The sequence below is a fragment of the Arachis ipaensis genome, chromosome B08, assembly GCF_000816755.2.
Source record: "Arachis ipaensis cultivar K30076 chromosome B08, Araip1.1, whole genome shotgun sequence".
Taxonomy (NCBI): Eukaryota; Viridiplantae; Streptophyta; class Magnoliopsida; order Fabales; family Fabaceae; genus Arachis; species Arachis ipaensis.
In genome coordinates, this window is record NC_029792.2 from 4587651 (window position 1) to 4596998 (window position 9348).

Below are 9348 nucleotides of genomic sequence, written 5' to 3' on the forward strand. Positions count from 1 at the left end.
TGGGGGAAGATGAAGTGAAATGGTTTAGTTGCATAGACATAGTCTATGCCTCTATGGAGTATTGTAGTGTGTATTATAGAACAGAAAATCTCGTAGAAATAATTTAGAAATTTTGGATTGAAGAACTAGAAGAATAATTGAAAGTCTAGGATGTGATTTGTATCTGAGCTTTGCTCTTGCAGTTTATGATTGTTTCTCAAATTATTTTCAGGCATTGCTTAGAGGCAGGTTCTTGAGAAATGATAGATCAACTGATAATAACAGGTCCACTTCCATTGCGGAAAGTGAATTAGGTTTATTGAGGCAAAAACAGACTGTATCAGGTCTAAGGTATGCAGTTCCTAATACAATTAAGTTGAGAAGAAACTTCAAATTCTATTTCATGTAAATGCTTCTGTATTTCTTTCTTTCTCTCACTACTTACTTAGTCGTGACTTCTTTTGCTTTCCCATTGTTATTTTTACAAATTGATGATTGATGAGTGATGACAACTGGTGCTAGAGAATCATTTAAAAATTATGTCATATTATAAAGTCTCCCGACTTTTCTTTACCTGGTGGCTAAAATTCTTAATAATACCCTTCTCACCTTATTCTTCCTAAAACCAAAAGGAAATGTAACTGTTCTTTGTTGTTATTGGCCCATTTTTCATATATTACGTATATGCTTTGTGTTAATGACATTAACTTCTGAACAGGGAAGGATTCTTTTCCAGAAAGGACAATTCTGGTTGCAGTCAAGCAACAAGCAACCTTTCCGATGCCTCATCTGACACTGATGGTGATGTTAATGCAATTGAACATGCTGGAGCCAGCAGTTCACAAACTGTCCCATCTGTACATGCTAAAAAGTTGGAGTCTAATAACAGTGGAAGTGATGAAATTGGCATATCTGGCAGGGAAAACTGTTTTCAACAATCTACTTGTGAGAATCTAGACTGTCAAGATTCTGGTGCTTATGCTAATGAAATTGATCAGGCATTGGCATCAAGTGTTGAGGTTGAAGGCAGCGATAGCATTGGACAAAATGTTGTTATGGATACTGAAGATGCTTCTAGTGGCCTCACCCAACAAAGGTTGCAAATTGAAGGTAGAGATCCTAGCAATATGCAGGTAAATGAGGTACATATTGAGCAATCTGAGCTGGGTGGTATAACTGATAATGAAAGCTACTTATCACATCACAGCAATAGTATAGAGGGCAATATTGCTGCTGATGTAGATTGGGATGTATCTGTTGCTCCAGAAGTAGAGCAACCAGAAGAGGCTATTTCTGAAAATGAAGGAAGTGACTGGCATCAAACTAGCATTGAATGGAGTAGCACTGAGGATGGTGTTGACAATAATCAACTCGGTGGCTCATCAAATGAACTACCTCAAAACACATTTGGAAATGAAGATGGAGAAAATTCTCGCCTACAAGAAGGGCCTGAAGTGTGGCAGGAGGACAGCGGCTTTCAAGAGGCTGTAGAAATTTGGTTGGGAGGACCTTCTGATCATGAAGCAGCTCCAGTTGGTAGAATTCATGGATTTTATTTTCCCGAAGATGACAATGTGTACAGTGTCGAACTCAGGGAACTGCTAAGTAGGTACGTAGAAATGACTGGAGTTTCAGCCTGTATTGTAAGGGTATGGATAAGTGTCTGGATACAAAATGATGCAAATATGATAGTTATATTAAACCTTAAGATTAAGATACGGGAATATATAATATCAAGTATAATATACAACTACACACAATTGAATATCGTCATGGTTAATAAGGGTAACAAATCTACTGTTTTTAATTGAAGTAGGCAAGATTGCAAAACGAATATATGATTAGAGAAAAATAATGAGAATAGGTATTTGCTAAAAATATAAATGCTGAGGTATTACATGAATAATAATCATACGGGATGATTATGATAATTTGATGTATTCGAGTATCTTGGGTTTTAGCGCTGTTTAAAATTGAAATACGTGATTCTCAACGAAGTTTTCTTTTCTGTTTGCAGGAGAAGTGTCTCAAACCTCCTTCGCAGCAGTTTTCGTGAAAGCCTTGATCAGTTGATACAATCATACGTTGAAAGGCAGAGTCATGCTAATGTTGAGTGGGAGCTCCAAGAAACAACCACCCCTTTCTCTCCCTCGGCAGCGCAGGAGCTTGAGCAACAGAACAGGGATCCGATTGTTGGTACTCAGGATGCTGTTAATAGCTCACTTGGTCGTCAACCCTTGCCGCCACCACCTCCGCCACCGCCGATATGGGATCACCGCCGCTCCCGTCATGACAGATGGTCACCTCATGATATAAATAATCAACGCCTAGGAATGGTACGTTAATTACGTTAATTTGTAGGACTGACAGCTTTTCCTTTAGCCTCCATAATCTTGAGACTAAATTGTCCACCCTTTCCATCTTATTATTGTGTTATTATCATATGTAAATCTGTCTCACCAAGTAAGATTAACTACATATATTAGATAACGTTATATTCCATGTGAAAATTTTGGTATATCTAGATCAATGCATCTTGATACACATTTTATCTGGCACATCAATTTTGTCTGTTAAACCTTTTGAATAGAGTAAAAATAACACGGAGGGAGTAATATTCGATCATGAAATCTTATTTAGATTTTAATGAATCATTAAAATGTCATATATTTGTGTTATTATGGGAGTAATCTTTTCTGGTTCGAAATTTGCCAGGAATGGGATGTCATTAATGACTTGAGAGTTGACATGGTTAGGCTACAGCAAAGAATGAACAATATGCAGAGAATGCTGGAGACCTGCATGGATATGCAGCTTGAGTTGCAACGCTCAATAAGACAAGAGGTTTCTGCGGCCCTAAATCGCTCAACTGGTTCATCAGGTATACATTTTTTCAAGCCCACATTTTGTCTTTCTACCTGTATCATTCATTAATTCATTAGCTCTAAGACCAAGTTGAATTGATTTAATCATAGGAACACGTGACCATGATTCACCAGATGATAAATCCAAATGGGAATGCGTGAGGAAAGGGGTTTGCTGCATTTGCTGCGAAAGCAATATTGATTCTCTCTTGTACAGGTAAACTATTCAGTATCATTTTGATACATCAGCAGCCAATTTTGCTCTCGAGTTTAATCTCTTAACAAGCATTTTGTTTTTTGGTTTTTCCCTTGCAGATGTGGGCACATGTGCACATGTTCTAACTGTGCTAATGATTTGCACCGAAGTGGAAGGAAGTGTCCAATGTGTCAAGCACCAGTTGTTGAAGTAATTCGTGCTTATTCCATACTATAGTTTAGACATTAAAAAGGGGTTACATATAGCCAAAATTACAGAATCCGCACAAGTTTTTATTTCCTGGAGATTTCCAGGTACCTTATTTTTAAGTTGATGTCCTTCTCCGTCCTTTTGCTTCTTGATGTGATTACCTGTATTTATGTCAACTTGTTAAGTGCAACAATGGAACAGTTGATGGCAATTTTTTGAGGGCCATGTTTCTGAAATAAATAAAGTAAATATCGGTTTTGAGATTTTGAGTGATTGGATTTCCTTCACTTGTTTTCAAATTTTATAATACTTATGATGTAAAGTTGCATTTTCCGTTGGTAGTGTGTAGAGCGTGGAGGTTTCATAATGAGCAGAGTTACTAATTTCTTTTTTTTTTTTCGGTGTTCACAATTAGGTAATTTTTTTACTATAGTAGTCGTGTTGTTAGTTAAACCTTTGTTACTAAATGCTTGAAAAAGGAACTTTAAAATGTAGTACACTCTCATGATAGTAAGCAGTTAGATTTTTACAATCTTAAAGCGGTGACACAGTTTCCAACATAAAAGGAAAGCATATTGTTCACATCTACTCCTAAAACATGCAAAAACAAAAGAAAATACACACAGTACACATACACTTGACTATACAACAAGTTCACACAGAGAAGAAAGCTTCAACTTATGGCCTATATCAGGCATCATGGGATATATAGTTGGTGACAGCTTTGGCCCCTTCAGCAATGGCATGTTTTCCAAGCTCCCCAGGCAGAACCAGCTTCACTGCCCCTTGAATCTCCCTTGATGACAATGTCATGTGCCCTGTGTATGTTTTTAGCTTGGAAGCCTCATCAGCTAGCCTTTCAAACATGTCACCCATCAAGTTATTCAGAACAGTCATGGCCTGTGAAGAAATTCCCATGTCAGGGTGTACCTGCTTCAACACCATGTACACATATCTCTTATATCCTTCTCCACTTGACCTCTTTCTTCTCTTCTTCTTCCCTTTACCATCATTCCTTTCATGGGTCTTAGCTTTCTTTTCATCATCCTCTTTAGATGATGGCTCTTTGGGTTCTTCTTTATGAGAAACAGCTGTGGCAGTAGTGTCAATATTTTGTTCTTGTGTTTCAGCATTATGTTCTTGTTCTCCTTGGTCGTCTTGTTGAGTAGTGACAGTGGTGGTGGTGCTTGCATCTTTGGGTTGAGGAGTCCCTTCTTGAACTGGAATAATCCTCACATTTTCTTCTCCTACAACCTCGTCACCTGTCTGAATATCTTTGTTGTTCCCTCTTCTTGTTCTTTTGCTGCTGCTACCCACAATCGAAACTTGAACACTTTCTTGCACAACTTTCCTGGTGGATTTGACCACCACCTTCTGACCACGCTTTGGACCCATTCTTCCCTTCCCTTTCAAGCTTCTTTGCAGATGTTGATAGACAAACTATGAAGGTTAATGGAGTATGTATTTTTTCACTTTTTGTTTTATCTTATATAACCAGCCAAACCTAAGATGGGTTTTCTAAAAGTTGACGTGTGGATGGCCACGTGTCAAGTGGTCATGAAGCATGTAGATACGTGGGGTTAAAAAGTGAATGGTAAGTTCTGGAGTGTGATTGGAGGATGTGCCACTGTTTATGGCCTCGTTGAAAGGTTTAGTGCTTCATTTTTCAGTTACTTTTTTTTGTTCTTATCCCAAATTTATAAACTAGCATTGTACAGTGTGAGTTGTGTTACAGCAAAGTGTATTTACTGTAGTATTTATCCTTGTGTAGAATTATCTGGAAATCTTGAAGGAAGTAGCATGTTCATACATCAATTTAGTTCAAACTTCAAAGCAAAGCTGAAAACTACATGTGGGACATTTTTATTTGTTAATTTAATTTAACATTCTTTTTTTTAATTAAAAAATAGGTTATATCAACACGTGCTAGCCTGGTAAGATTACAGCAATTTGTAGATTTAGCTTCAAAATAACGAGTGTAGAGATTGTACTCTTATTTCGGGCGAAACACCATAATAAGCCAACATCATTTTAAATTTACGTATATGAGCCAAAAGGAAAATCGATTCAGCAATAAGCCAAATGGTATTTTAATGTAATTCGAACCAGGCTAGTTCGAACTGCATTTAGAAATAAATCGAACCAGGCCAGTTCGAATTAGGAAGAAAGAATTGTTGGTAAATCGAACCAGGCTGGTTCGAACTAGCAATGCATGTAATTCGAACCACCCTAGTTCGAATTATAGGTAAGTTAGGGTCTTCAAGTAATTCGAACCACCCTGGTTCGAATTACACTTAAGCTGCGTTCTTAGTAATTCGAACCACCCTGGTTCGAATTACTAGTGATTGGGCTATATAAGGAGTTCGAATCAGCCTCATTCGAACCATTCTCAGCTTCTCCTACCCCACCAAATCTCAGAGAAAACGACCCAGATTCTTTCCGACAAAGACCTGAACGGAATACTCTGCTGATGGGGGACGATCCGGCACGGTTATATCGCTTGGACGGAGTCGCCCATATAGCTGGGGTCATCAACGAGGAGGTTAGTACGGATATAACTTTGTTCTACCGGTACATGTGAGTTAGTGGTTTTGCATGCGGGTTAGATGGTGGTTTATGTTAGTGGTTTATGTTACTGGTTTTGCATGCGGTTTAGATGGTGGTTTATGTTAGTGGTTTATGTTAGCGGTTTAGTTGTGGTTGTTTAATGTTAGATCTTTCATGTCAGTGGTTTAATGTTAGATCTTTCATGTCAGTGGTAATTAAGTTGGTCCTAATAATGCGGTTCATTTCTTCCGCAGCCTCAGCGATGCATCAGGAGCATGCGGCGACAGCAGGGCATGGTCCTCGATGACAGATACGTTCCGTACCTGCAGATGGCTGGTCTTTACCATCTTGCAAGGCGGAACGATAGATGGTTCCGGTTGGACGAGGCCCTTGTCAGTGCGTTTGTCGAGCGATGGCGTCCAGAGACGCACACGTTTCATATGCCGTTCAGAGAGTGCACGATCACACTCCAGGACGTGGCATACCAGCTGGGTTTGCCAGTGGACGGGCGTTACGTCAGCGGCTGCCTATCAGAGTTCCATATATACATCGAGGGTGGCCATTCAGCCTGGGTTTGGTTCGAGGAGTTGCTTGGAGTGGTACCTCCTCCTAGCCAGGTTCAGAAGTACGCGGTCAACTGCAGCTGGTTTCAGGAGACTTTTGGTGAGTGCCCGGAGGGAGCTGATGAGGATACTGTGCGTCGATATGCCTGTGCGTACATCATGATGTTGTTGGGCACGCAGCTTTTTGCGGACAAGTCCGGCAACCACATTCACATCAGATGGCTTCCGTTTGTAGCTAGGCTGGAGGAGATGGGGACCTACAGTTGGGGTTCTGCAGCACTGGCATGGTTGTACCGGTGCATGTGCCGAGTGGCGAACAGAAATGTTATCAAGCTAGCGGGCCCACTTCAGCTACTTCAGTCATGGATTTTCTGGCGATTTCCTCGGTTTAGGCCTGCAGGATTTGAGACGTTCAGCTGGCCATTGGCCTCGAGGTACTGTACTAAACTTTGTCTACTTCAATTTACTACACATAACTATGTGTTCATTCATAATGTATTGGATACCCTAAGCACACATATAAGTAACTGTAAGACATGTGCATGATGCAGGTGGTCAGGTTACATCCCTTCCAGTAGCGAGAAGGGTCCTAGAGTTCAGATGTGGAGGCTATGGATAGACCGGTTGCAGGACAGAGAGGTCAGTATGTCACTTAATAAGTTTCTTTATTTAACCACGATTTACGAGTTGGGATCACGAGTTGCCCTGACATTGTATAGTTCTCGGTGCAGTTTATCTGGATGCCGTACAGCAGCCCCGACGTACTTCAGGTTGTGCATCCAGAGGTTTTGGAGCCTCGACATATGGTGCTGTGGCGGTCTGTTACATCGCTTATCTACTTTGCCGTCATAGAGTGGCATCAGATAGATAGGGTTCTTCCGCAGTTTGGAGGGGTGCAGCCCCGTCCACAGGCCGCCCTGAACATCGACTTTCTGATGTCGAAGGACGGCAGAGGCGGCGATCGATGGTTCCCGTCCCATTTGGAGAAGTGGCATCTGTATTGGGACTCCCGTACGGAGAGCGTGCTGAGGTTCGATGTTGTTGCTGACCCTGGTCCGTCGCATGAGTTCTTGGAGTGGTGGAGTCAGTACGGGAAGAGGTTTTTGTCTCCAGATCCGCAGTTGGGCGATCCGAGAGCCGTTGCTATTCCTGTTGAGGCCTCACAGCGGGGAGCTGGGCGAGTTCCTGAGATGGATCGACCTGACGACGTGCCGGACAGGCGGCGGGTTGATAGGAGAGCTCGCGTGGGCACACGGCGTAGCCAGCGTGACTGGGGGTGGCTAGAGCGTGCTATAGAGAATGATGACGAGGCCGGCCCCGCTGGGGGTCGACGACGACGCCATCCTGGCAGAGGTAGAGGGCGTGCTGCGGTTCATGCCGCTGCACCTGACCCTGAGGACGATGAGGATGATCAGCATGGGCCCGAGGGCGGGGATGGTGCAGGGGCGGCTGCAGTTGTTGGTGTTAGTACCCAGGATGGGGTGCACGGAGGTGAGTGGTATGGCTCAGGGATGGGTGACGGGGCTGAGCCTAGTGACGCTGGACTTGGGTCGGGTCCTTTTGGACATTACTTTGTTGGAGTACCCACCGACGACCAGCCTCAGCAGGACGGTACTCCATGGGTTATTCCCGGATCACAGTGGCAGGACTTCCTTGGGGCAGATACGCTTGATGCGGACTTCGGCAGTCCACGGTTTCTAGAGGAGATTACGGCTATCATGCAAGAGGACGAGCCGGGCAGGAGGCGTCCTCAGACCCGGGCACGCAGGCACCCTTAGATGTTGATCTGAACGAGCCTGCTACGACACCTGTTGGTGACCAGTTTGGTTTGGGAGGTACCCCACATTCCGCTTACACCGCTGCATCACAGTCTGTCGCCGGGCCGTCTGCCGCACCTGTCCATTTTACGCCACCCGCACAGCCTGCCCCGCATGAGGACGCAGATGAGATAGAGGATGAGGAGCCGTTTATCCGCAGAGGTCAGAGGCCACGGGTACCCCGTCGTTGTGGGACAGACTCCCACTTGTTTAGATGATTTACTTTTCATGTATTTTGGACGTTAGGGTTCACTCATGTACCTGACCCATGTGGATTACTGTTGTTACTTTAGAGCTGTTTTTCCTTGTTGTTTCTTCATCTTATTGTACTTAAAAATCTGGTATTTACCTAGTGGATTACTGAATATGTATTATCATTGAATCATATAACACTTTAGTTATCAACTTTTGCATTCATGGGATTTCTAGCTATATTCAAATTCAGATGCAACTTTTTCATTACTAGAAGGTAAAAAGATCAACAGATTACATAAGTCCTCTAACATAACATGTAACAGGAAAAAAAAAATCAATAAACACTAACAATAACAAGATCGCTACTACTGGCCCCCCGTGTGAGACGGTCCTCCAAGCTGTGGGCAACTCCGGCGGGTGTGTCCGGGTTGGCGACAAAGGCCACACATCTTTGGCCGATTCGGATCTGCCTCGTCCATATTCGTCCGTATCCTAGTGGATCTCGGATGACCCTCTCTTGCACGCCTCTTGGCAGGGTCCGGGATCACGGTTGGCCCGTCGTAAGGTGGCCAGAAGCCCTCCGGTATCGGCGGTGTGAATCCCATCTGGTACACACGGAACACTGAACTAATCTGATACACGCTGTGAACATAAAAGGACCACGTAACCCGTGAGTAGGCGCAGCAGGCAAGTGCGTGCTGACACGGGAAATGAAGTGCCTGGAAGTACCTGCAGTCACAGGTCCGAGACGCAAGCGATACTCTGTAGGTACCCAATGAGAAAGAGCCCGTTGGAGTGGTCTCGGCTACGGTGAACTCGGAGTTATCCCGGTCATACAAGGTCACTGTGAAGCATCTCGCGGTCTTCAAGTTGGCCTCTATACACTTCACCAAGTACTGACTGAATTGCTGTCCGGTTCCCATCTGGGCCTCAGCCTCTCTCCCCTTGCGAACAAAGAGTTCCGCAAGCCTTCCATA

The 9348-nt window shown here is 43.3% G+C and overlaps 4 protein-coding genes across 4 annotated transcripts in view; 2 read left to right on the forward strand and 2 right to left on the reverse strand.

The window, feature by feature from the left end:
* LOC107613093 overlaps positions 1-3518 on the forward strand; it is a gene marked incomplete in the record, with an annotated part of 5315 nt that extends 1797 nt beyond the window's left edge. Inside the window, 6 exon segments of the mRNA XM_016314945.2 lie at positions 212-330; positions 698-1588; positions 1997-2315; positions 2695-2860; positions 2955-3060; positions 3159-3518. Of these exon segments, the coding sequence (XP_016170431.1) occupies positions 212-330; positions 698-1588; positions 1997-2315; positions 2695-2860; positions 2955-3060; positions 3159-3276 (1719 nt within the window).
* Positions 3729-4849, reverse strand: LOC107613092 (histone H2B). Its single transcript, XM_016314944.2, has one exon. The coding sequence runs from the start codon at positions 4642-4644 to the stop codon at positions 3940-3942; it is 705 nt and encodes a 234-aa protein (XP_016170430.1). The 5' UTR covers positions 4645-4849; the 3' UTR covers positions 3729-3939.
* LOC110265612 lies at positions 6647-8591 on the forward strand. The gene is made up of 3 exons (XM_021108657.1): positions 6647-6793; positions 6911-6998; positions 7091-8591. Exons 1-3 carry the CDS (start codon positions 6660-6662, stop codon positions 8135-8137), a joined length of 1269 nt encoding a protein of 422 aa, XP_020964316.1. The 5' UTR covers positions 6647-6659; the 3' UTR covers positions 8138-8591.
* Positions 8737-9294, reverse strand: LOC107610415. The gene has a single exon (XM_016312469.1). The coding sequence runs from the start codon at positions 9292-9294 to the stop codon at positions 8737-8739; it is 558 nt and encodes a 185-aa protein (XP_016167955.1).

Coding starts and splice junctions, on each gene's coding strand:
- LOC107613092 (XM_016314944.2), bottom strand. CDS start 4,644: ATGGGTCCAAAGCGTGGTCAGAAGGTGGTGGTCAAATCCACCAGGAAA.
- LOC110265612 (XM_021108657.1), top strand. CDS start 6,660: ATGTGCCGAGTGGCGAACAGAAATGTTATCAAGCTAGCGGGCCCACTT. Junction 6,794..6,910: donor AGCTGGCCATTGGCCTCGAG/GTACTGTACTAA, acceptor TGCATGATGCAG/GTGGTCAGGTTACATCCCTT. Junction 6,999..7,090: donor ACCGGTTGCAGGACAGAGAG/GTCAGTATGTCA, acceptor TTCTCGGTGCAG/TTTATCTGGATGCCGTACAG.
- LOC107610415 (XM_016312469.1), bottom strand. CDS start 9,294: ATGGGAACCGGACAGCAATTCAGTCAGTACTTGGTGAAGTGTATAGAG.